The following is a 27,968-nucleotide window of genomic DNA, read 5'->3' as shown; positions in this document are numbered from 1 at the left end:
GCTATGGCTGTTATCAGAAATAATCAAGCCGTCGTTCATATAGATGAGAAAGGAAACAGCAGTAAACGTGCTGCGATGGGACGGGGTGCCCTAGCAACCAGATACAGGCTGCTGGCCATGTTGCCCCTCCTCACAGATTCACGAGCGTAAAAACGGGACTTGAACCGGAAACCAAACTTCTTTCTTGAAACTTTTTTCTCCGAGGCAAAAGAGGAAAACGAAGCGACCCTTGGTGTCAGAGGCTGCACAGTTCCCTCTTTTCAGCATTTACGACTACTGCTGGAAATGTGTCAGCTGCTCACCAGCAGGCAACCGTTTCACAGCGTTTCTGAGCAGGACACTGAGAGCGACGTCGTGTGATTTTTGGGCTAGTCTGCAGCCACATAACGGACCCTGCTGCTTTATCATGGAAGATGTGAGTACTCGCGTCCTCTGCCATGTAGTGTTCTCGCTGCTTTTGCGTGTAATCATCCGGACTGAGACTTTGACGCACTTTGGAGAGATTTGAAAGAATTCGTGTTGGGATGATGGACACGTCAAAAGTTAGACACACACATACACACGCACATACATCAGGGCGCGACCAACTTGTAGCTGTAAAGTTGGGGCCCAGAGAAGTGAATTCTAATAGGAACCATGTATCCCAGTGTTGTTTCCTCTATTTAAACCGACTCACTTTGTGCCACAGAGGCAGATGCCCGCCTGTCAACCTGTCGCATCAGTTCGCTGGTAAACTTCCAGACAGGCAGCAGGATCGGAGGAATGTCCGTTTAAAAAGCGAGCATTTTTACAGTGTCGCCGTGTGAGAATGGAAAAACTGAACACCTGGATCAGAAACTAGAATCTTTTCAAACTCAGAGGACTGCAGCACTTTCAGCTCCAGTTAAACTCCGATTGAGTGGGCATGCAAACTGCCATTTTCAAAGCCCAACGATTCATTTCATCAGGTGAACTTAGGGGAAGTTCTGTTCCTGCACAAGATGGGGAAACTCGGTTAAAGTTGGTGCCAAATACTTCCTAGATTACCCTTTATCAGAGACCGTGATGATAAGCACTTATCCGGAAGAGTTGGACAAGTTTTTAAATAAAGTTCGGTGTTTTATTAAAGAACAGCCAAACTGAGATTTGACGTGTTTTTAGACGATATCTGCAGAAGAGCAGAGAACTTATGGGTTTGTTCTGTTGAATAGAAACTGATGAGCTGCAGGCCACACAGCAACCTGACATTTTGAGGAAGCAACTTATTAAAAACGGGAAGTCATGCAGCGACGTACTAGGTTCATTTAGCACATGCAGGGGGCTGTTTTCATCCACTTTCATGTGCAGAACCACACCCTGAGATGAAAAGTACAGACAGAAACCAACTCCAGCAACATGGAGCTCCCACATTCAAACCAAGGCATATTTCTTGTGCAACTATCTTCTGTTATTCACACTGCTGTGCTAGCAAGGACTGAATGGTGACAGTTACATTTTATCTGGTAGCTTAAAAGCCATTCGACAGAAATGAAAATATCAGCAAGAAAACTGGGGAAAACTAGCCCCACCCTAATGTGACTCGGGCATTTTGTTCTGATGAACTGATCAAATGATCAGCAGTAGGCATAAACACCTCTATAAAAGGAGAGGTTCTATTTAGAGCAGGTGTGTCCAACTTGTGGCTAAGGGACCATTCATGATCCTCAGAATGATTGTTTTGCGGCCCGTGGAGAACAATTCAAGAATAGCTCAGATTTGGTGCTCTACAGACATACCTTTATTTTTAATTGGGGTGAAATTTTAAATAAGGCCAGGTGTTTCAAAATACTTTTACAAAGTAATTAAGACGCTCCTAAAATGAAAACAAAAGCTATGCATCCATTATTCACCCTAGCTTTTGCTTTCAGTTTAATGTGATATTAAATAAAACCACAAACATTCGGTTATTTGGGCTCAAGCATCTAATGAACTTGGCAAAATAAAGCACGTTTATTTACGTGTTCCTGAGAAAGAACAGGTAAATATTGACAATATTTTTTTGTCTTTTTCTAAAACTTTCTGATTCTGTAAATCATAAGACTTGACATATTTCCTTAAAAATTGCTTATTTAGTTTATTGTCGAGCAGGTAAAAAATTAAAAATATTACAGTCAAATTGTTTTTGTCCTTTAATACATTAAAAAAAACTTTTGCTTCACAATTTTAGCCTCTGTGGTAAAAAGTTTGAACAGTTTTGATCTTGAGCACAGAGGCGTAGACACGACATTTTGAAAGGCTGCTCTTCGTTCTGAGAAAGACAATAAAGCCATTTCCAAACATTTTTGAGTTTTATATTCTAATTTCAAGGAAGATTAGTAACAAGTTGGAAACATTCAAGATAGCTACAAATCTTCCCAGGAGTGACTGTTCTAGAAAAGTTAAAGAAATGATTTTTAAAAAACCTTGATGTTCCCTCTGAGAGGTTCCCACTCAGAGGGAACCTGAGAGTTAATCACATGTAGTGTAATTAACATTAATGCATTAATGTAATTAACATTACATGTATCTTGAACTTAAAGAAGTTCAAAATAGTATCAGAAAAAGCCTGAACCCATATTTCTGCTCTGGTCTCTTTAAAAAGAACATGACAGCAGCACTGAGACACATGACATATCGAACAGTGAGGTTTGGACAGACGGTACCAGAGTAGAGAGAACTGAACTCACTGCACAGGCAGACAATGCACATCAGCAAAAACACCTTGTGAAGCATAGAGGTGGAGGGCTGATGATCTCGGCCTGTTTGTGCAGAAACAGAACCTAACAGCTGAAACTCGGCCCAAACTGGGTTGACAGCTGGATAATAATCTAAAACCCAGCAACACATTCCAAACAGAATGAATAAAAATGAAAATAGCCTGAATTGAAACTGTGTGAAAAGGAACTAGTGACAGAGGTATGTTGGTTCTGAAGAAGAGGAACATTGATTTGGAAGTGTGTTTTTACCCAGAAGTTCTCATACATTTATTAATATCTTGGCTTCTCACTTTGAGGCTGTTATGATTTGAATGTTGGACTATTCAACATTCAGTGCATGTCTCCATAACACTTGATTGATCTTTGGAATGTGGCAAGTTCTAACTGATCACTGTGGTGGTTCCCTTTTCCCCCAACTCTGCTTTAACTTTTCCCACCAAATGCGATGCGACCCTTCCAGGGTGCTCTTTGTCTCGTCTCTGCAGCGCGCTGACCTGCAGTGCATGGTGTGACGTGTCTGCCTCACTCGTTAGGAAAGAGCCAACAGACTGCCACTCTATGTGTTGGCCAGAAAACAATTAACCCTCTCTTGGGATCAGCCTCTACCGCACAAAGGAAGTGTGTGTGCAAGTGGTCTGGCTGAGACTCTGCTTCCAGTTTCTGGGGAAAACAAGAGGATGAGCAACATGAAAGATCTGGGTCAGAGTTTCTGATTCTAGCCCTGGGTTGAATGGTGCATGAAAGGATGCTTTAGTTCCTGTAATGTTTAGTTGATGGAGAGTTAAACGCTGAAATATGAATACACCAGTTAATTAGTGATACAAATGTCCCTTGATAATTTCTGAACAGTGATCAGCAGCTCGAGTGCTGAAAACACAGATCTCCTGGTAAAGATTTGTTAGAAAATACAAAATACTAAAAGAAATAGGTTTTGGATTGCTGTAGAATAATCAGACACTGAAAAACTTGTCACCTAAACCTTTAATTACAGTGCTCCCATCCAGTGTGGGAAAATACATTATGAAAAAACAGTTTTAAATAAAATCACCAGTGAGATAGTTATTGCTAGTTATACCTTTTCCAACCTCCTGTTTGGCTCCTCCTGCAACATCAACACAGAGATGAGATCTTTTTAAGAAGTGTTTCATAGATGTGTTTATGGAGCACCGGTGAAACCAACATGCTGCTTTCTGCCCCAGTGCTTACCTATCTATAAATATTCGACAGATCAAATCAAGCTTGTTCCACTTTAGGCCAGGTCAACAAAGAGTACTTATTATTAAACTCTGACAGTGTAAAGTTCAGTTTTTATTTATTTATGCTTATAATATAGTTTGTAACAGCAATATGTTGTGATAGTTGATTTAGAACCAAAAGGAGCCTCACAATATTTCATAATATATTTTGCTAACAGAAATCACTCATTAAAAATAAACACTTGCATTTTGACTGAATAATAGTGACCACTTGCATGTTAATGTTTAAATCTGGAAATTTTGCGCATGTACACAACAACGGAGGGCAAAAAGACTAAGCTTTTCCATGCCATCCATAGCCGCTCTGCCGTGGTAGAACAGTTCAGTTAACTAAATGAAACCTGGAGATGTAGCTATTATTCATTCAGGCAGTGCGTCACATCAAAAGGAAAAATAACACATAAAAAACTGTTGAAGAATTACTCAAAATCATTTGTATTATTTTTTTCTCGTTTTCTGTGTTGGCTACGTAACACTCAGACTTGTTGCTATAACAACTCAATACCAAAAAACATGCAAACATTTCCCACACAAAGAACGGACCATTCAGTCCGTTACAGTATTATGTTTTTAGACTTGATGTTTATTTTATGATTATTAATAAGTGATCGCTGCTATTAGCTAATTAACACAACACAACTGATGATCTGTTGGAGTTGGTATGTCAATCAATCAATCAATCAATCAAATTTCATTTGCATAGAACATTTCAGCAGCAAGGCATTTCAAGGTGCATTACATAATTAAAGAAAAAAAAAATAAGAACAGTGGGTTGCCGTTTTTATTTAACTGTACCAAAACACAGCAAATGCCACATCACATCTACATGTTACAGTTATCAAAGTGAAATGACTGACCCACTGTCTCCCTTGCTATTTTTTCTTAAAAGAAAAAGATTTTTTCTGACCTAGTTAGTTGTCTACAATTATTAGCACTGCGTCTCATTTTCTTTTATATATTAGGCATATTGACAATTTAACAGCTAAAACAATACTAATCATTGTCAGCTATCAACTTTTGCCCTCCAGCAGTGTGATGTTGGCGGGATCTTGCGTGTGTGACGTCATGCTGAACAGGGTTTATAAAACATTTTCTAGATTTTGAATGGCATTGCTCATATGGGCAGCAGGTTGCAGCGTCTTTTACAGGTTCGCTCTGATTCGTTCTTTTTCAAGACTTTGGTTTTGGCTGAGGCATTGTTTTGTTTGGACAGTTATTCCTTCTGTACAGCTGGAAGGATTTTTGCTTTTTTTTATTCTTGGGGAATTTTATGATGTGTAACCATGCAACAAGGCATGTCTTTTTTCAACTGGAGAAGCTTATTAGCATTTCAAAAGCTTAAATCTTTCTTGAACGGTAATGCCAAATCTCAGAGGAACTGAAAAGGAACTGGTCCTGGACCAGAGCGAGAAAAGGAGGAGGTTCAGACCAACTCCTCGATCCAGAGCTGTCAACGACTGATGATGTCATCCAGGACATGTTACTGTGGAATATCGTCTCTGTTGCCAGGGTACTTAGCTGCTTGCATGACATGAAGGTCACGAGACTGTCATACTGCAACAGTCTTCAATTAGAGGCCTCTTCATATTCGTTGGAGGGCTAATTGCTACTGGAGATCCAAGTATTTTTGTCGAATTTTTAGTGTTAATATTTGAAATAAAACTGAAATAACTTATAAGTAATATTCCAGCAAGAACGGTACTTCTAACAATTCCTTGTTCTTGACTTAAAACAACAACTTTTATTGTTGTTTTAAGTCAACAACAATGTCAGCAACTCTTGTTGACATTGTTAAAAACAATTCTTGTTTTTAAGTCAAAACAACAAATAACTTAAAAATTGTTGTTTTAAGTCAACAATTCCTTAAAATTTATAAAACAAGTTGTTCTAGTTCCACTGGCAGATTATTAAAGTTATAACATGGGAAAATCTTTTAAGTGAAAATGTGGAATCTGCAGAATTGCTACTCTTTTTTTTTTTTCTTTTTGCTGAAAAGTTACTTGTAAGTTAATTTTTCTTTTTTCACATGCACTATGACATTGCACCAGAGACTAGACCAAAAGTATTTGGTGTGTTTTTGTGTTTTTTCAGTGCAGTCACAGCTGAAAACTCACAGCTGTGAGGACAGAACCAACCCAGAACCTTCTCTCTCTGAAGAACCTCAGGGATTATTAACACAATGTTTTGGAATATGATTGGATTTGAGCCAGTCAGCTTCCGGTGGTTCTCTTTCTGCTCCAGTAACTGAAGCCAGTGGTTATGATGTCATTCGCTGGTTTTCATGTTCCTGATGAACTCAGCATTGTGCTGACCTTTGACACCTCTGTTCTCTTTCCTGTTTGTCTGTCATGAAGTTTGGGTCTGAAAAGAAGTTCAGTGGAGGCTTTCTGTGAGCTTGCTCTTGCTTTGTTGGATTCCTGCATTGATAACCTCAAGGTCGTTTGACAGTCACTCCACCAACCCCCCCAACCCCTGCCCCCACACCCTTTCACCACCGCTAAGCCACCTTGGATGAGTTACAGAATATCTGATGTGCTCACTAAGACTCAGCTGTGCATGCTGCCTCCCACTGCCTGGTGCTTACATGTACGGTACCTTCAAAATGCTTATGGCATCAGAAAAACATCTAAATATGGTTAAAAAGTTACTGATGTTGTCAGGCGTACCCTGACTGGCATAGGAGAGTAGAGGAACCAAAGATTATACTCAAGTAAGAGTAGCACTACTTCAGCATATTTTTACTTAAGTAATTACTGATGTAAGAGTAAGAAAAGTATTTGGCAAATAGTCAATTCAAGTAAAGAGTAAATTATCAAAACATCAGTTATTTAATGTTTAAAAATTACATCATCAGGACAGAAATAAAAATAAATATAAATAACATAATTACAAAATAACTAAATTAGGCAAAAGAAACATTTTTCCAAAACCATTTCTTTAAAACAAAGAAAAAAACTAACAAAACTTGCAGGTATATATCTGTGTCAGGTGAATCTTTGGTTAGAACAAGCTTGTTTTTCATTCAGTGAAGTTACAGTTGGATCATTTTACTCAAGTAAAAATAGCGATACTTCGTAATAATTTTACTTAAGTAAAAGTGATAAGTACAGCGTAGTAAAAATACTCCTAAAAGTACATTTTTCCCCAAAAACTTACTCACATAAACTTAACTGAGTAAATGTAACTAGTTACTTTGCAACTCTGCTGACTGGACATGCTTCCGTTTGTCATCTGGACATTGCTGGTTCCTATCAGCTGACTGAAAGCGTCTCTATTTGTCACCAACACAACCAGGCCATCATCCAGCCTCATTCATCCCATCATTAGATTCAGTTCCCATCTCAGTCAGGTGACTAAAGAACTACAGCCTTTACCAGGATGTTTGGGAGGGACGATCAGTGCCCACAGTGCACCGTTGCTCTTCGTAAATGTTTCTTCACTGATGTTGCACTGTTCCAAAAATAGATTTCCTTCCTGACTAGTTGATCTGTGACAAACCACAACACCAAGCACCTGATGAGGTTAGTGCTTTTGCTTTAAATATTTGACCACGTCACAAAGTTTTACTGGTCAGGAAGAGACCGAGGCCATATTTCACACACACCCACACACACACCCACATGCACGCACACACACACGGTTTCATTGCCAATGAAAGGGACATTTTCGATGATGCATTCTATTTCTTTATATTGTGTGTGGGTTGAGCATCATTTCTGGTGACCTCAGTGTCTTTTCTTTGACTGGGAGCCATGTTGAATCTCTCTGGATTGTTTAGTGTTCATTGCTGAACATTTGGCTACATTAATACACAATACACATCACTAACACAAAGCAGGAAGTTGATCTGAAAGATGAACTGTAACATCTCTACAAAACAGGAAGTCAGTATAAAAAAATCAGTTTAGCATCTTTCCACTTTATGAATGTTCTGTTGTGTTTCTATTAAAATACTGGAACAGTTGTCAGTGTTGTAACCTATAGGTCTAGTGTTTAAATCCTGCCTGACAGCCTCGGGGTTTGCATGTTTTTTCTGTACATGCATGGGTTCTGTTACTGTCATTTTGGGTTAATTGGTCAGATTTCTGCCAGGTGTCTGCCAGCAGGGTTGCTGTTGTTGATAGGCTGGTGACTTGTCCAGGTGTTACCCTCCTTCTGTTCCTGTGGAGGTCCACTCTGTATCATGATGGACACCCAGTGGCAAGTGTAATACAGCCACCAGCTTTGTATTATTCTGCAGGTCCTCATCTACAAACAGACATCCAAGAAGTGATTGGTCAATGGTTTAAGACATTCTGTGTTCATTTGTTGAAATAAGACAACACCAGATGTGTGAACTTGATGGTAACAGAAAATGAGTAGAAAAACAAAACATTTTTAAGCATAGGGTTAGTTTATAGAAAATTATGAATGGATAGGCACTCTATTTCTGGTTATTAGCCATTAACTTCAATCTCATTTTGCCATGTTTTTAGTGTAACTAAAAGAGTAGATTGTTGTAAAATCTGGTTCTTGATGTAGCCTACATATCCATACATTTAAAACGCATTGTTGACATTATTTCTTTTCAGTTTTTACTGCATCTGAAGCTTGTCAAAACTCCTAGATGACCAGCAGCTTGTGTTCCTCATGATGTTATTAACATTTTACCAGCATTATTGGTGAGGCTTCTCAACACTTCAAGCCATTCTGGAGGGGAGTCTGCTGCAGTGAGCTGAGCAGGTCAGCAGGAGGATCAATGAGCTCCAGATGTTCGCTGACCTAAACCTTCATTAGAAACACATGTCTGGTGCTGAAACCTGCTCTCTGTTCACTCCTCCTTTAGAAAGGCTTACACCAGTTAGATTTGCTTCACGGTTTCATTGCACAACTGCTTCGGCGCTCGTTTTAGTGCTCACCAAACACCACAGACAAGACAGAAAAACATCTGTGGCCGGCTGTATATCTAGAGGTTGGTTAATGCTTGAGCGTAGAGTGGACTTCCTATGTTTGACCAGAAATGTGTGTGTGTGTGTGTGTGCGTGCATGCGTGTGTGTGTGTTATCACTCTGAAGAGTTTTGGTAATTAGCCAGAGTTTGACTAATGGTTGCTGTTCCTGCACCACTGTGTTTCCTATGTTGACTCAGTAGGATGCATGGTCAGCATGTCCAGGACTGAAGCAGTGGGTCCTTCTTTACTGACCGGAGCTCTTCTGGATCCTTCATCTCTAGCTTTGGGATGCCTCTCCTCCCCACTTGGTGTCGCTCTCTACAGCGGCTGCACTGCTGTTCACCACACTGAGGAACACTCACACTTACAGTAAAAGTGGAAAATTGTAAAACGACCTCCCACCTAATTCCAAAAAGATATATACCCTGTGGAGGTTCCTAAAGGAGAAGCAAGACTTAGATAGTGGTGTACAGGAGACACTACATTTCATTTCCTGAGAAGGTTTGTCAGCATGTGGCTAAACCACAGCATTGCATAGTTACTAACAGATATTTGCTGCTCACAAGTACTTATAACAGCATTGCTTAATAAACATAGATGGAGATACAAAGCTAATAGAGGCCCACACATTGGAGCACATCAAGCCACTAACACAACTGTAAATGTGTTCAGTTTGTCCAGTCATTCTGTTATTTACCAGCTTGGAATGCAACCATTAGCTAGTGTTAATACTCTTTGTCATCAAGAGTATTCTGACTGGAACTGTATTTTTTATTTTTTTTTAGGTCATTTACTTCATAATTTTGTTGTTTGCATCTGAAATCATAATTGACATAAACAGTCTTAAGCAGTCTTGCCAATACAGTTTTGGCATTAATCTGAGTTTAACTGTAACTCACTGTCACAGGTGTATCAACAATGGTTTTAAATAATAGTTTCCATTTTCTAACATGCAGATCCTCCAGGTTGGGTCTAGGAAATCCAAGAGGTTCATGCTTGAAACCTGGAGCAAACCAAAAGTGCAGTTGTAAGGGGTTGATTTAATTGTGAAATATTCAGCTCTTTAGTCACACAACAGGAATAGAGTGTGTTCTGCCTCTATGTTTAGCTGCATTTGCACTCTGCTGATGTCTATGTGTGACTTCCTTTCTCTGTATCAAAGGAGGACACTGCCCAGCAAAATAAGCCAAAGTTCCTGAGTAAGGCTGGCTGGGTGAAGAAGGCCCATGGCCGCCTGCTGACGAGCTACAAAGACCGCTACCTTCATGTGGAGAAGACCGAGGTTGTAGTGTATGAAAATGAGGTACAATACAGCAGAGGCCTGCTTCAGTGTTGTCACATGACCCCAAAGATGTCATTATGCTTTGGGTGACCTTGCTCCAGATTGGTAAATACAGAACTTTACTTTGTTTTCCAGGATCTGCAGAACTGCCTGGAGCGGCTGGACTTGGAAAACTATGAAACATGCCATGAATTGAAGAGTCCCTTCAAGAAGAAGCATAGACTGGTTCTGATACGGTCTCCAAAGTCTGGAAACAAGGTGAGTTAAGACACGCTTTAACAGGATGTTCAATGGAAGAAAGTCCGGTTCATTTATTTCAGAGCACCAGTTACCATGGTAATCAGTTCTTGTGTTGTGTAGGTTATTTCCACTGGGTGTGGCATATTTAAAGCATCCAGTTTGAATTCTGTTCCAAAAACTTAGGTGAGGAAATTTTGGTGGTGCGTCCATATTTACTTTTTAAGAAACTGATTCTATCTAGTAACTTAGTCCAGACATATTAAGAAAACATGGAATTACTGTCAAATTCCTGCAACTGCTTCAGTGTTGCTTCAGTGTTGCTTCAGTGTTGTGTAGGCCTTTTCACCAATAGTTGATGACGATCTGTATTGGTTCATGGTATTTAGTGTATGGTGATAAACTGAAGCATCATCAGTCAGCTGATAGTTGACTGTTAGAAAAATAACAGTCAACTATCAGACAGAAACAACAATGATGTATTGAGATTTAAAATGGATGTGACAATTGTAATAACTGCAACAGTTTGTAAATTATGACATCGTTCAACATTTTATTTCATTAAATTAAAGATATAAAGTCTTTATATTTTTAAGTTGTAAAGAATTTCTAACTTAAAGATATAGTGTTACAAAAAATTATTGAACATTTGAATAATTCAACATATTCAAATGTTCAATTATCAATGGCTAAATATATTTGACAAGTCATTTCGTCCAAGTCTAAGTCAATTCTCAGTTCTTTTGCCCTAAGTTAGAGTTTAGTCTTTAAAGAAAATACATTTATTCTCATCTAATCAACAACATCTAGGTCACCTCTAACTCTGTGTTGCTGTGTTTAAAACTTATTTAATTATATTATTTTGAAAATTCACCAAATTTCATTTTTACCCTATTGGAAATAGCCAAAATAAATATAGAAAGATGTTAAAACCTATGAATGTTTCATTTTTTAATTAATTAATTTCTTTTTGTCTTTACGATAACCATTGTTCATCCCTGTTGTCATATTGTCCTCTCATTTTTTGTATATTGCATTAAATATGGTTTGGAGAGTATTCTCCTCCTCACAGACCTGGAGAAGTTTTAAGTTTGGGAAAACATTTAACAAATCAACATTTAATTGATTTTATTAAATGTTTGTTATACAGGTTGAGAAGAGAGGAAGGGAAAGCATAGATAAAATGGAACAATCTGACATCACTGAATTATCTGTTGTCAAGCCAATCGCTGAGCTAAAGCTGGAACCACCGGCAGCCTCAGCTACACCTGGAGATACAGCTTCAACATCAAAACATAGCAAAGCACAATGAAATAATAACCGGTTTTATCCTAAACTAATGTACTCTGCCCAGACACAACTTCTTAAAGTGAACCCTTGTGATGAACAGGAGCACAGTGAGATCAGTAGCTTCACATGGCGTTTTCTTCAGGTAGTGGAAGGAAAAGTCCTTTGGGATTAGAGATAACCTATCTTTTCTCAGAGAATATTTTTTGCCAAGATTCATCTGATTTTACACAGCCAGTGTTTTTACTCAGGCAGTAAGATCAAGATATTCTGGGTGTGTCCTCCCAATGCAGCCGGTGGAGAGCTGCAGGCAAAGAGAAAGGCATCACATATGACATCATCATTCATGTGATTCCTCCTTCATGAAAAGGATCCAGAGTTTGTTTTTTATCAGTCTTGTTTGTTCTCTGTGTAGTTCAGTCTGTGTTTCATCCCATGGCTGGACCCAACAATCCAAACTTAGTCGAATATCTGATTGACGCAATCAGAGTGTGTGTTGCTGCACGTCTGACCCATTGGGCAGCTCCATATTCTCCGTTATCTCAAATAAATGTAAATTGTGTCAACCTGAATTAGCTTGTGATCAATAAAAAACAGTTGTTGTGGATAGAGGCTGCTGAAAATGCATTTTCCACAAATTAATGATGCCAGTATGTAGTTTCTAATGACTGCTGGGTTACCTGCTCGGCAGATGAAGATGCAAAAATGGTAAATATCAAACTTAATACAGCTGGTTGTCTCATTTGTGTTCTTGCTAGAATATTGAAAGTGAGTGAATGCAACCAAGGCTGCTGCTGTTTCATCTGAATGATCAGCATGTGAAGAGCTACTTGGCTGCCTGTACATTTCTCCAGGGTAACCCGTCTGAGTTGTGAGTCTGAATGGTGGCAGTAGAAACCCTCCTGGAAGTGTTCCAGCTGCAGCAGTGTGTTCCTTACACCATGCTGCTGTGCAGTTCCAATTCCCCTTCTAAGAAACAGTGGAATAGCTTTGGAATTAAATATAAAGAGGTGCCTGCTTTATGCCACTGGCAGATCCATGATGTGAAGTTCCAGACTCAGACTGTAGAAGAGAAGGAGGCCTGGATCAAAGCGCTCAGTGATTGCATCAGCCGAGCTAAAAACAAAGTCTTTGATGAGGTAAACAGAAATTTCTGTTGAGGGATTCTTAATTACCTCCATCTTTATCTTTTAGCTTCGCCTCTTAATAATCTGTCCCCATCTCCACTTATCCGCATATCCTTCTCAACTACTCCATGAACACTATCTTCTTCATCTGTTGCCCAGTCATCTCCAACTTGCCTCTTAAGCTGCTCCAACTGAGCTGTCTCTCACATCATTTGAAATCCTGTTCATTTTGTCACCACAGCATCTCCACTTCTGCCTTATTTCTGTTGGCTAGATACAGAAAGAAGGATACACTCTCCTAATAATAACTACGTAGTAAAATGGTTTTTTTTATTGTGATATATAACAAATGCAAGTGTTGGAAATGTTTGTACAACAGTAATAGAGAAAAGAAAAAAGAAAAAGAGAATTAGGAGAGGAATCCAGTATGGTACTTAGGTACTTGTAGTGTTGTTGATATGATAAAGGAAAAATTACTGATCAAATAATATACCATTACTACTACTACAGAAAAGCTAATATTATTACTTTACTATTAGTTGTTATTTGTTTTGTTTTGTTTTAGTAAAATGTTCTTGCACTAGTTCTTATGTCACAAATCTGTGTCTCCATCCACTCCACCCTAACTCCCGTTCTTCTTCAGCTCCGTTGACCCCTGCTGCTTAAACTTATCCACCATGAATCTTGTTGCTTCACTATTCCACTTCTCTGTTGCTCTTATTCACATATATTTTTATTTACATTCTATTTGTCCTCAAACATTTAGAATTTGGCATGTATATTATAGGTGAAAGTTGATGAAAGCAGTAATTTAGAGCATATTACCCGAACAAGACCTCAAGGAAACCGCAACCGGCGCCCACCAACCAGGATCCACATGAAAGAGGTATGAATCTTGAACTCGCACTGTAGAGATTGACTCTTTCATAATGTGCAAATGTTATCCAGTGTTTTCTAGAATCATAAGACATAAATAAAAAAAAGGTTTAGACCACATAGCTGTATTATTCTGTCTCTGCCAAAAGGTTTGGCCCTGATCATGTGCATAGCTATTTAACATACTGAGAATATACCAAAGACATAAATGCCATTCATTTTCTTACACTCTTATCCCAATGGGGTCGGGAGGGGTGCTGGTGCCTATGTTCAGCTGTCAACGGGCGAGAGGCAGGGCAACACAGAGACAGACAGGACAAACAACCATGCACGCCCACACTCACACCTAAGGAGAATTTATACAGTTATGTTTCTGCACTGTGGGAGGAAGCCGGAGTACCCAGAGAGAACCCATGCATGCACAGGGAGAACATGCAAACTCCATGCAGAAAGACCCTAGGCCAGGAATCAAACCACGGACTTTCTTGCTGTATGGTGACAGTACTACCAACTGTGCCACTGTGCAGAATAAATGAAAAATCATGTCTCTGCTTCTGAAACCATTGAGGTATTCATTTGCCGGTTAATGTGATATTTCTTACTGATATTTCACTCTTTGGAAATATTTATAGCACATAGTTTAGAATCTGCAGTGTTCTTAAAGCTTGTATTGTGTTCTGCTCTAGGTGGCAGAGGTGTCCTCCGATGGTCTCCTGCGGTTGGATCTTAATCTTGAGGATGCTGTGATCCCTAATGGGACAAATACTGCTAAAACAGACAGTACTGAAAGTCCTGAAACAGCTGTTGCAGAGAAACAATCAGTGTTGAGGACAGATGAGGAGAAGAAAGCCATCAAACCTCCCATGCCTCCCACCAAGGAGGCTAAATCCAGTGTTGTACCTGAGAATGAGCCTAATAAACAAGATGAAGAAGAAAAGGTTTGTTCAACTTTTCCATGCAGAAATACTATGTACTCTATATCTATACCATATAATACTACTACATACAATAGTCTCAAAGTAAATTTACATGAATATAATGGTCTATAAAACCGATTTCATGTTTTTCAAGGTCATGAAACCGCCAATGCCTCCATCAAAAGAATCTAAACCCAGTGTTACACCTTGGGAGGTGATTTTACAAGATGAGAATACTGATGACAAGAAAAGCACAAACCCACCACCAACACCTCCCAATAAGCCCAGCTCCAGTGGGTCATTGAGCAACCCTGTAGAAGTGTTACCAGCCTCACCAAACCACCACCACCCCCCAACACCTCCGTCCAAGGACAAGAAGCCTTCGCAAATGGTTGTGGAGCCCAACCAACAGACACAAGATACAGCTACTGAACAAAGTGAGGATGAAACAGCAATGATCAATGATGAGGTAGACCAGTCTGAGGAAACTGTCCAAAATGGTGAACCCAAAATGACCTCTAACAAACCCAAAGTTCTGCCAGAAGACCTGTCAACTGTCACTCAGCCTAAAGGATCACACTCCACTGCTTTTGATACCTCAGCACGTTCTCTTAAAGTAGAGGAGGCTTCACTGCAGAGTGTCCCCTCAGTAGTTGTCTGCACAGACGACCCACTCACTGAGACCCTCAACCTGAGTCCGCTTCTCCACCACCTGCCAGGAGAGAAGAAAAAGAAGGCTGAGGAGAAATCTGTAGACAGTGGTCAGCACTCTGACGATGAGAGTGAAAGCTCGGTGAGTGAAGACACGCTGGCAGCTTCCACGGCTGCTCTCCATGGAAGCCATGCTGGCCTGGATGTGTTGGATGGCACTGAAGGTGAAAGGGAAATCTCTGTTAACTTAAGGCCATCAGCCAGTCTTCAGGTTAAACCAGATGTCACCCCCTGTCGGCGCTCAGAGCCTTTCCAGAAACCTCTCAAATCGTCAATCAAGGCCAGGTCTGCATCAATCGGAGATCTACTGTCTGACTCCCTGGGCTCCGGTCAGCTGAAAACCACCTGGAAAGCTGAAAATGAAGGGAGCATATCACCCTTTCAAAATTCTGTAACAAAGCTTGAGACTGAAGTGGCTCTGGAGATGAAAAATACGAGTGAGCTCCTCAGTCAGGCTCAGGAGAGAAGTTACGCTGAGGTAATGCCAGAGGATCTGCTTGCTAAAGCTCTGGAGAAGCTCCAGAAGGCTGACTGCGTCCTCAGAGAGGTCAAGAAATTGAAAATTACAAAGAAGAGGATGAGCTGGTAAATAAGTAACAGCCAGTCATCTAGGAATTAACTGACTGGACAGTTATTCTCTGTCCTATCAGAGAATAACTGTCACCCAAAACATTTAAAAAGGGTTCAGTTGGTTTGGGAGCATAAAACTCTGGTCTTTCTATGGAACTGAGGTTGACTTGTATATTTTGCTCTCAAATATTGGTTGACAGTTTTCTAAAGTTGGGTTAAACTCATTCAGTCTACTTAGATATGAAATAAATAAAGCCTTATGGAAAAAAAACAAGTTAAAGATGGTTTTTACTGGATGTGTTAGTATTTTACTGAACACAGTTTGGTAAACTAGCTTAGGTCAGGTTGGAGGAAGTAGTCCTTTAGTGGGCAAATGTATCTCACGTTTAACAGATAGAGCATCCCATGCAGCTTCTTATAATCAACATTCTTTGCACATTTATTGCTTCAGTTTGTTTTGTTAAATCATAACCTGAAAGAAAAGAAGATTTATTTTAACAGCAAATTAAGAAACATTTTATCATTTCCTCTGGGAACCTTAGCTTTTCTTTCAGATACATACGCTGTTTATTTGAGGGAGTGTATGATGTATATACTTGATCATTTTTCTGCAGTATATGTTTTATTGTTGATAGTGGAATTAAAATGCACCTGTATAGCTCAGGAGTTTTCAGACTAACTACATGATTAATGCAAATAAAGATGTTTCTGTTTCACATAAAGGGATCAGTTTTTAACAGTAATATATATTTTTGTACTGGTATTGTACTTTGCACAGAGCAAAGCTCACTTTAACCCATTTTACAGTTTAGTCCTTCATAAAAAAATAAATTTGTGAACAATTTCTTACGCCATAATCTAAACAGATACATTTCTGTTCAGTACTTTCTTACCAGAAAACTGTTTTAAATATGTCTCAGCATATATATGTATGTAAGAATATTTTTAATAATGGTTTTGTACACTGATTAAAAAAAGCTTTTGATAATGCTGAAATAAACCAGGAGAAACATTTTTCCTTATGTCTTGTTCTTTAATAGAGCTGCACTGCAGTTTTCTGTGTGAAATTCAGTCAGTTGAATTTCAGTCTTTAGTTATTGTATCCCATGCACAAAAATAAAATAGATTTCTGCTTAAAGTGAGTGAAGATGTTCAGGTTGTAGCATCACGAACCATTGACTTGACTCCTGAATATTTGCTCTTGTTGCCATGTCCTGTAAGACGTACCTGTGCTCTGCTCTAAGAACTACAAGCTTTCTATCCTCTGTTCCAAATGTGACAAGTTGCTGTTTGTGTTTTTCCATTTGGAATTAAGATGTAGAGACAGTGGACCAGCATGGTCAACAGAGCCTTGTCCTCTAAAAGCGTAGCCTCATGTTGAAAGTTGTCTCTTGATTTAATTAGACCCAGACTGAGACTCAGTTTATGAGTCTAACCTTCTTAACCTGCTCTGAGGTTAGAGTTTCTAGTTGGTTGATGGGAAGTTCTTCTGATTGTTCAAGAAGAAAAGCTTTCGTCAAGTTCACGTTACTGCTGGGACATGAGACAACCAGTTGAAGTGATGTTCCATAGGAATTATACAAGTAAAATAAACTATGTGTTTTCTGTTTCATGTGTGTAACTAGATGTTCCAAGGTGTTAATTGTTGCTGTTGGGGTAGAATTAGACAATCAGCCCTGAGTCAGCTCTAAAAGTCACAGACATGGAGTAGGAAGATGTGTAATAATTTTAAAAAGACAAATTCAGTTTAGGCTTTTAGCAAAGTTGTTGAAGTTTGGAATAGGAAGGAAATCATCAAAATTATTAATTACTACAATCCATGCAAAATGCTTTATATGAATCAAAAGATAGACTTGGAATCGACTTAATTGGAAAATATTTTGGTGTGTAATTGTAATAAACACAACTGATTTGGGATGCTAATATTAATCAGAATGGAACAGTAATAGATTAATGGACAATAAAAATCTTATCTGTGTAAATGATGGAAGGAGCAAAGAGTTAATATGGAAACAGGTGTGGTATAAACAACTGATCAGTTGTCCTTGAACAATTGATCTCAGTCAGTTGTTCACAGGTAGAAATACAAAACTATCAATTTAAAGGAATTTAAATGACAAATGTGTGATAATTCTTACATTTGGGAAAACAGAAATAAAATATCCATTAAAACAGAGAGAGAGAGAAAGAGATCATTTCACATCTGGGATCTGGACACACTGAGCTAAACAGCACTCTGTTCATTTTAGGGAAAGATACACACATTTGTAAAGATGCAATAGAGAACAATCAGACTGATTATAAGTATGAGGACAATGGATTCAAAACCTAAACAGAAACTAGACAAAACTAGCTTTAATTGATTTAGTCATAAATCATTTAAGAGATTAAAATTATCATCAGACAATATTTCCGTAACTTCGATTTAAGGCACTTCTATGACAATGTAGTCCAGCTGTAGGCGGTGGTAAACCAAGTTGTTGTTTTCCCACTGCAGATGAACAGCAGGAAGAAGCAGCAGCGGCTGCTCACCGTGTTTGTGTAAAATTTTATATTATTTATAGCATATGTGATTAACTGCACATATCAAGCTAAGCACCAAACAGAAAAGATTCAAATAATAATAAGAGGAGCTGAAAAGTTTTTGGGGTTCAATAGATCTTGGGAAGATATTAATAAAAGTTTGGGATCAGATGGGAGACCAGCCCCAGGTGATAAAAACATATAATATTACAGAAGTTTAATTGCAAACGGACAGGAATTTAAAAGATATATAGATGGACTTGAAGAAAACCCAGAGATTATATGTATACAGAGAACATGGCTAAAACCAAATCTAGATTTTGTTATAAAAGTATAAGAAGTGGAGGAGGGTGTGGGATTTTTGTAAACAGAGAATACAATATGAGATTTTAGGGAAAGTAGAACTGGAATATATTGTAGTTGAACTATGGGGAGTTTTTACTCTAAATCTAAGATAATACATTTTTATAATCCATGTAAATTAATGACATTTGAAAAGATGAAGGAATTGATGGGATATTTGAAAGGGAAAGCTATATGGTGTGGGGATTTTAATGCAAGTAGTTCACTATGGGGTAAGTGATAAAGATGGACAAGTTATAGAAGAATTAATGGAAATGAAAAATCTTGTATGTATTAATAATGAGAGTGGAACAAGAATTAATATAAGAAAAGGAATGGAGTTAGTAATTGATTTAACAATTGTTTAAAATTTTCAGGTTTTGTGAGTGGTTCATTAATAAATATTCAATAATAGGTAGTGATCATTATCCCATTACAACAAGAGTAGTATTAACTTTAAATAATACGTTTATAAAGACAAATAAAAATTTGATTTTTTTTTTTTAAATGAACCACTAGGGTGGACTGGATTAAATATACCATAGGTATTTGAGTCAAATAAACTTAGGAGAAGTAGATATGTCAATGGATATAAATGATGTAAATTTTGAAATTGTAAAAATGTTAAGAAAATGGTACCATGGTGGATGAACGAATGTAAAGAATCAATAAAGTTAAGAAATAAAGCATTTAAAGTACAAAAAGGTTATCCAATTTGTAAGAATTTAATTTATTTTAAAAAAATTATGCAATGGTAAGAAGAATTATTAAGAATACAAAAAGAGAATACTGGAGATTTTTTGTTGTACATTAGGGAGAGAAACAACAATTGAAAGAAATTGGAAAATAATTAAAAGAATGAATTGGTTGCTAGTGGCTCCAAATTTGGGTCCTGCAGCACTTCTACCAACGAGATCAATCTAAGCACATGCTACATAATAACCTATATAGTCATATTGCATATCCATGTAAAGGGGCAAAAGCTCATCTAAATGATAATATCATAACTTTATATAGACAGATATATTTCTATAGATAGATAAATGGATGGGTGGATTTAAGTACATACGTTTCGATCAGCGGTGCCCAAAGTTAATCCTGGAGGGCCGATGTTCATCCTGCATGTTTTGGTTCTCTTCCTGTAGTAACAACCTCCACATTAAGTCAGTGTTCTTCTCTTCTAAGCCATCATTGGATGCAGGTGTGTTAAACCAGGGAAACATGCAGGATGCAGGTCTTGTGAGAAATTCTGCCCCCTGTGTCGGGAGCGCGCATTGCAGCCAGAGAGGTGGATTCGGCGGATCTGACCATTTTCACGGCGCTTCTGATCGACTTTTCGGTAAAAACTACTCATATAATCATGTCAATGTTGTAACTTTCAGTTTAATCGGCAGCTATCAAAATAAAAATACATACATAAATAAACGAGGTCTTGTGTGAAGGTCTTTTTACGCTGTTTTGTGTTATTTTAAACGCGAAGAGAATCGATCTGTTTTTTTTTTCAGCTTTTGTCTCGTAAGCCTGACAAATAAGTCAGTCAACAAACACAGGTTCCCAATGTAACCAAAGAACAGAATCTACTCGGGTTCAGATAGCAGTTTACTATCAACCAGTTATGTTTATTGCAAGTTACTGGACTGAAACACATCCAACTTCGTCTCAACACTGTCATACAATTTTCCTAGGAAAACCCACAAAGAGAAAGAAAAATAAAACTTAGATTATAAAGAATCCTTTCAGGGTCCTTGGTAAAAAAAAAAATAAGAATAAATTAAATTAAAAGAAGCTGGCCAGGAAAAAAAAATAGTTCATATAGAGCTCTATATTTGTGTGTGTGTCTGATTCGTACAAAACGATGAAAGAGGTTGTCCTGGCTGGGATGGCGACCCAGAATGACGACGGCAGCCGATGTCCACAGACAACTCCGCGGCCTCTCTCTCTTCCTCCCCAGGCACAGGAGCACCTTCCCAGTGTTCCTTTCCCCGATATCGGCCACAATAATGCACTAGCAGGAAAACATCATATATCAGGCATAAAGAAGTCTGGCGCTATGCAGAAGGACGGCAGAGACTGGCATGTCTCTACTCCGCAGCAGCTCTGAAACTCTAAAGCCCGGGAGTTTCCCTAGTAACTGCAGTCGGAACGCTGCCGTAAAGTGATGTCGTGCTTTGCTCTTAAAGGGACACTACCCATAAGGTAAAAACAATACAGAAAAGCAAATAACACAGAACAAACAAATAAAATACAGCTGGGTTACACCAACACGAAGTGTGCATTTATAATTTTTCATTTCTGATAAAGGAGGAGGGACGCTGGCTGATAGCAGGGCACAAAAATAAAGACTTCCTGAAAAGATCAGAGTGTAAACTTTTTGGTCAATCCCGTTCTAATGAAAAATAAGGAAATGTCTAGTATGCTATCACATATAATTTTTGAGAATTTGGAAACTGTTACTTTTTATTTCCCAAAGTTATAGGGGGAGAAGAGGAGAGAATGGATATTTCACCAGCCTGATAAAATCTGTTCCCCCTCTATAAAATGGAAACAAATTAATTTACCTGCAAGTCTTTTACTGTGTTGATTCCACTCATCATCAACAACAAATCCAGTGATTTTCATAACATTTGCTCTTTTTTTGCCAAAGTTAGGAGGGGGAACAAAATGTTTTAGCTTAGACTTAGACTGACTTTATTATCATTTTGCATGCACAAGGTGTATACAGAACAAAATTTCGTTGCATACAGCTCAGGACAGTGTTTTGAGCTTTCAATGTTATGAGGTTACTCCAGAATAAAATAAAATACAGTATAAAATATGAATATAAATATAAAATATAAAGTGCAGGTATGACAGTAAAAATAGAAGTTATTTAGTTTTGTACATGTGCAAGGTATAAAGTGGAGACCAGATTTTAAGTGCAGTGCGGTTAAGAGTTCAGCAGTCTGATGGCAAGTGGGAAAAAGCTGTTTCGGAACCTGGTGGACCTGCTCCGGATGCTGCGGAACCTCTTTCCAGAGGGCAGCAGGGAGAACAGTCCATGGTGGGGGTGTGAGGGGTCACTGACGATGTTTCGGCCTCGGGACACGCAGCTCTTTCAGCCACCTGAAATAATATGTTCCCCCTACATAAAATGGACATGTATGGTGAATTATTTTCTTTGTTACCTAAAATGTGAATCATTAAATGAAGCTGTTTATTTCAGTTTGCAGAAAAAACTCCTAGCAAAAGAGGTTGTGGATTTTCCTGTTTCCACTGCGGCGTCTACAGCATGAGGTTTACATTGCTGTGAGACTTATTCTGAACAGTGGTGATTATAACATTAATATTCTTATTTTGAGTGTTAATGAAAATTTTTTATCATGACTATAATTTGTATGTTTTGATAAAATAAATATGTACTTAGCCAAAACATAATACATCAACATGTGAAAACAGTTATTTAACAAAATTGTTTGTGTATAATTTAATAATTTCATTTCCTGTAGTTATTAAAAGTAGATGCGGTTGAGGGTCAAGAAAACCCCCAACATCCTGCATATGTACACTTAATAAGTACAATAATTGAAACTTCAATAAAGGTTAATTTCAGATGTTTTTTGGATCTGTGTCACATGAGAGCTGCTCCAACTCCAAAACTCACACCTAGACTCTTCAAATCTAGACTAAATTATTCTCAACAAATAACAGAATATTTTAATCCATGTCTGGGATTTGTGAAACCTTTATGTGATTTGTAAGACTTCAATAAAGATGAGATTACCATTCACACTTGTTCCATGCAGTCTTTTCAATTCTAATTTAGAACCACTTTATTAATCCCAATGGGAAATTAAATGTGGTGTAACTCATTACTTCTACAAAGAGTTATTGCAAATGGTGATGGCTCAAGGAAGGAAAAATCTTCTTCAGTTGTCTTTTAAGTGAAGTTTCACAAATCAGAAAAAAGGTTTCACAGGATGTAAAAGACTTGCTGGTAAATTAATTTGTTTCCATTTTAAGGGGGGGAACAGATTTTATCAGGCTGGTGAAATATCCATTCTCTCCTCTTCTCCCCCTATAACTTTGGGAAATAAAAAGTAACAGTTTCCAAATTCTCAAAAATTATATGTGATAGCATACTAGACATTTCCTTATTTTCCATTAGAACGGGATTGACCAAAAAGTTTACACTCTGATCTTTTCAGGAAGTCTTTATTTTTGTGCCCTGCTATCAGCCAGCTTCCCTCCTCCTTTATCAGAAATGAAAAATTATAAATGCACACTTCGTGTTGGGAACATGTGTTTGTTGACTGACTTATTTGTCAGGCTTACGAGACAAAAGCTGAAAAAAAAAAAAAAAGATCGATTCTCTTCGCGTTTAAAATAACACAAAACAGCGTAAAAAGACCTTCACACAAGACCTCGTTCATTTATGTATGTATTTTTATTTTGATAGCTGCCGATTAAACTGAAAGTTACAACATTGACATGATTATATGAGTAGTTTTTACCGAAAAGTCGATCAGAAGCGCCGTGAAAATGGTCAGATCCGCCGAATCCACCTCTCTGGCTGCAATGCGCGCTCCCGACACAGGGGGCAGAATTTCTCACAAGACCGGGCCTCCAGGACCCACTTTGGGCCCCCCGTATATAGTATGAATTAAATCCTTATGAACTGCGCTCCATAGCAGTAGGTGGCGGTAATGGTACTACATGTTTTTTGCCAACCGCCAGTAAAAATAAATAAAGAAGAAGAAAAAGCAGCAGCAGAAGAAGCCGTTTAACCATTTGTTAGGAAACACAGGGTTTATAGAACTTAATATTTTATGTTCTGGGACTGAAAACTCGGAGTTTATCCCAGATCTTCTTGTGGCTTTCACCGCATCGTCTTTTCTCGTTTTTCCTTCCAACCTGTTTTGTTGTCTCTGAAATGATGTCTCCAGGCGAAACTGTTATGCAGTCCTCTAAGAATGAAGACGGAGGTTTGTCACTTCACTTTACTCCAGACGGTTTTACTGTCCTGTTTTTGCTGCCTTCGGCCTAAACTTTGCTGCGCTTCAGTCGTTAGCAGCGCAGCTAACTGACTACCACAGAAACAAGGGGAAATAAGTATCTGATACACCGAAGACTGATCAAGTTTCCCCTCGTTTCACCTCAACTGTAAGAGACGGCATCTAAAAAATGGTATTGTGTGATTTTTAGATAACTTTTTAACATAATAAGTATTTGACCATCAAACAACCAGCAGGAGTTCTGTCTTAGATTGAACCTTTCTACCCTCCACTCATTACCTGGATTAATTAAACCTGTTGGAACTCGGTACCTGTATAAAAGACACCTGTTACTAAGGTAACCATACACTACTCCATCATGGGTTAAAATCCTACAGTGTATTAAAGGTCCCCAGCTCCGTCTTAATTAAGATGACCATCTGGACCGTCCAGAGGAGACCTGGAAAGATGAGACCAAAGCAGAATTTTCTGGAATGAAGTCCACTCACTGTGTTTGGAGGAGGAAGAAACATCCCAACTGTGAAGCATGGGGGTGGAAGCATTATGTTTAGGGGCTGACTGTCTGTGAAACAGGCAGTATGGCTGCAGTGTACTGAGGAGAGGCTGGGCGGGTCATCTGTTCAGAAACAGAACATTTGGAGGGAACTGGCAACAGGCCATGAAACCTGAGCAATCTGAAGATCGGTCCATATTTCTTTTGTAGTAAATACTTATTCATATTATTTAACATATTTTTCTTGCGATAAAATGCTAATTATTTAAAAATCCTACACTGATTTTTTTTTTTTTTTGTGAATCCCATCTCTCAATGCTGAGGTGAAAATCAGACCTCTCGTCTGTGGAAGTGGCTGTTCAGATACTTATTTTCCGACTGTATTGAGTGGAACTGTGCCAAACAGTCAGCTCACTTCACTGCCTGTTTGCATTGTATTTGTCAGTGTTGGGAACCAGAAGACTTCTGTGTCCGATTCACGGCTGTAAGCGTGTTTACACGGAGCAGAGCGCTCTGGAGAGTCACATCATGGACCACGAGAGCCCGGCTCAGTCCCTGCCTGGTGAGCCCACAGTCTGACTACCTCAGTTTCTTCTTCTTTTTATTCCAACAACTTAATTTGTTGTTAAATAATGCGATTGCAAGTTTAAACAAAGAGAAAATGAAATAAGTGAAAGGTTAATGAAGAACAAATAAAAAAAATTGAGTTAATTCAGTATTCATAAGCTTAGTAGTAGAGGTTTTCCATGAGTTTCAGGTCCTCTACCATCTTGAAGATATTCACAAGACTTTTTTTTTTCATATGTTTTGGTGACAAAAAGAAAATGCACTTTGTGGAAGGCAATAAAGTTTGATGTAGATCGAAGAAATCTATTCTTGTGTATAATAATCATCCCTAGAATGACAAAGTTGTTAATTATCAGGTCATGTAGTTTTTTTTTTTTTTTTGATGAAGTCATATACATTTTCTATTTCCAAATCTGGAAACTGTATGTATTTAGATAACATACAGTTATCTGCCTTAGCAAACATACAGTGATGAGCCCATTGTGGAGTGATTTCTGACAAGATGCAGATGATTTCCTTACAACTCTTCTCATGATGTTTCATTATGTTTTTCTGGTAGATCATGTATTTTGAGGTTCCAGCATCTCTCCAACTCTGTTACTTTTTCATTTTGTTCTTTATTTTCTTTGGTAATTTGAGGAATTATTTTTCTCTTACAGTAGCTTTGCACTTTGTGATATTAGCTGCATCATTTTCCACTAGCTTAGCAATGCTAGGTACCATTGTGGAGGTTTTTGTCAACTGCTCCCCAAAATTGTCAATTCTTAAAGTCAGTTATTCAATTGCTTCAACCAGCGTCCTGGGTGGTTTTAATCTTAATAGGTGGAGTTGATGGTTTGGTTGGAGTAACAGGGGAATTTCTCCTCTTAGAAGAGGGATTAGAAGTCTCCATTGATGCATAATCATGGTCACCCAAACTAGCTTGATTTGAGGTTAGCTTAGCACCAGCTTTTCTGCTCACAATGTCTCGCTTCTCCTAGTCTGAGTAACTCTGGAATAACTACTAATTTTTTATTTATTTATTTTTTGCACAATGTGAAGGAACTCTCATGAAGACACTCACCCTCCGTTCGTCTATGTATTATTATTGGTATTATGTGCAAAATCTGGGGCAGTAGGGTGCAAGCTCATAAGAGGGCGTCTACTTGCTCAGCCATTTTGCGGTTCCTCTCTCCTGTGGTTCTGAGTTGACCCATGAAGTGTTCGCTGAGTGGCTGAAGGTTGTTTCCTCCCTCCAGGTAAGAAGCTGCTGTGCTCCACCAGCGGCTGTAGCGCCTCCTTCCCCAGCATGCAGAAACTGATGGAACATACCAGGCATCACTACAAGCCGAACATCTACTTCCAGTGAGTTGAGTCTAACAGCTGGTGTGTGTGCACGTGTGTGTGTTGGAAATGACAGAGTGTTTTCTGTGTGCGAAGGTGTGAGAGCTGCCGCACCAAGTTGCGCTCCTACCGGGGCCTCCTGGCCCATCTGCACACTTGCTCCAAGGTGCCGAGGGCCAAACCAAAGGCTGCAGAGCCAACGGCCCCCGTGCTGGCTGCTGTGGCTGCCTCCAACTCGGCCCCCAGGACCTCTGAGCTGGCTCCTCCACAGCTAGAGTCGGTGTCTCCACAGCAGGCTCCCATCCAGACCACATCAGTCCCCTCTGCTGTCCCTGTGCCAGACTCTGCTGACCCTCCTGGGCTTGGGCCCCCCATGTTGAGTCTCCAGGAAGTCCCACCTTCCCAGCGTGTTGAAGCCCCCCCACAGAGCCCGCTCAGGGACACAGCCGCTAAGCTGGCGGCCAGCTTCAGGCCCATAGCTCCCAAAGCAGCTGCAGACCTGGCTGCTCCAGGATCAGCTGCTTATCCTGCCTCCTCCGCTGTCTGGAGGAAGAATCAAGGTGAGCCTGTTTCCATGGTAATGAACTCAAAGCTTCTGCACTCAAAACATATTTTCTGTTTTGAGTGTCTAAAATAACTTTCTCTTAATTTTACGTCTTAGATTAATGCTGAAAGTTATTAATAGTTCTCCAGTCATATGTCCAACAGTTATCTCCAATATTATTCACACCCTGGCAGATTAATGAGACCAGCAGGTTTCTTTTGACTGGAAGTAATCAGAATGTTTTGGTCTCTGAGCAGTAGGGTGGCGGCCCAGAGGCGCTCCAAGCTGATCTCCAAACATCATTTATCTAAACACCAGGAACTGGCAGAAATCTGCTCAGCTATTAGAACAAAGTGTGATGGCAGCAATGCCAAGAATGATTTTTTTTAAACTGAATAAGTAACTTTAAAAAATTATTCTTGGCATTGCTGCCATCACACTTTGTTTAAATACAAGTGACAGATCACTAAAACAGCTCATTCTGAAAGCTCAAAATAGGCACAAACACAAACTGCAATGAACATGTCTTGTAGCGTATAGATCTATCCTACTCTGTTCAAGGAAGAATTATACGTCACCTTTAACTGTTTATCCTTTTGCCTCAGCTGTGTCGAGCCACAGACGTGTCCTTTGGGAGCACACTAGGGGGCGCTATACCTGTGTCCAGTGTGGTCACACCCTAACCAACCGCAAGGAAATGACTCAACATATCAACAGTCAGCACCATGGCAACAAATTTGGAGAAGAAGCAGGAATTACTGTCCCCAAGTCTTAGCTCAAAGTTTTCTTCAGTTCTACAGCTGGGCGAGGAGAGGCGGGGCTAATCCAGACAAAAACCTAAACATGTCCCTGATCACCGTTCACATGGCTACGCTGACATCAGCCAGTGAATATTGACTAAATGTAATTCTTACTGCTTGAACTCCAAAACTTAATATTTAAGCATACTGATATCTAGCATTTTTAAATATCCATATCTGGTTTTAATTCAATGTTAGTAGTTGATTAATATATACTGCAACGACATTTTGTGATTATTATTCTCCTGGTAATAAATAACATGTTTTGGTTTGGCTCCTAACCTCTACTTTTGGCAGTGCATTATCTGGTGAAAGGAAGGTGTAATATATCTTTAATAACATCTGCATGAGACAGATGTTCCTATGCGAAAACATGTTTAAATAATAAATAATAAATACTGGCAGTAAAAACAGACTTAAAGATCTGTTCCATGTTTGTCATTCTTTGTCAATTTTCTTTCAAGTCATAATCAACATT

General features: G+C 38.9%; 2 protein-coding genes across 2 annotated transcripts; both read left to right on the top strand.

The window, feature by feature from the left end:
- The first annotated feature begins 80 nt into the window (after positions 1 to 80).
- Positions 81 to 16,922, top strand: plekho2 (pleckstrin homology domain containing O2). The gene is made up of 7 exons (XM_014978715.2): positions 81 to 415; positions 10,063 to 10,203; positions 10,318 to 10,440; positions 12,741 to 12,845; positions 13,621 to 13,719; positions 14,396 to 14,647; positions 14,781 to 16,922. Exons 1-7 carry the CDS (start codon positions 407 to 409, stop codon positions 15,924 to 15,926), a joined length of 1,875 nt encoding a protein of 624 aa, XP_014834201.1. The 5' UTR covers positions 81 to 406; the 3' UTR covers positions 15,927 to 16,922.
- Positions 16,923 to 23,386: 6,464 nt separating this feature from the next.
- znf414 (zinc finger protein 414) lies at positions 23,387 to 27,911 on the top strand. The gene is made up of 5 exons (XM_014979965.2): positions 23,387 to 23,733; positions 24,702 to 24,818; positions 26,062 to 26,167; positions 26,243 to 26,706; positions 27,296 to 27,911. The coding sequence occupies exons 1-5, from the start codon at positions 23,682 to 23,684 to the stop codon at positions 27,463 to 27,465; spliced, it is 909 nt and encodes a 302-aa protein (XP_014835451.1). The 5' UTR covers positions 23,387 to 23,681; the 3' UTR covers positions 27,466 to 27,911.
- Positions 27,912 to 27,968: the final 57 nt, after the last annotated feature.

This window comes from Poecilia mexicana, unplaced genomic scaffold (assembly GCF_051168715.1).
Source record: "Poecilia mexicana isolate PSO_F unplaced genomic scaffold, ASM5116871v1 scaffold_3, whole genome shotgun sequence".
NCBI classification, from domain to species: domain Eukaryota; kingdom Metazoa; phylum Chordata; class Actinopteri; order Cyprinodontiformes; family Poeciliidae; genus Poecilia; species Poecilia mexicana.
The sequence above is the reverse complement of the archived record's forward strand: the minus strand, read 5'-3'. Positions and strand labels throughout refer to the sequence as shown.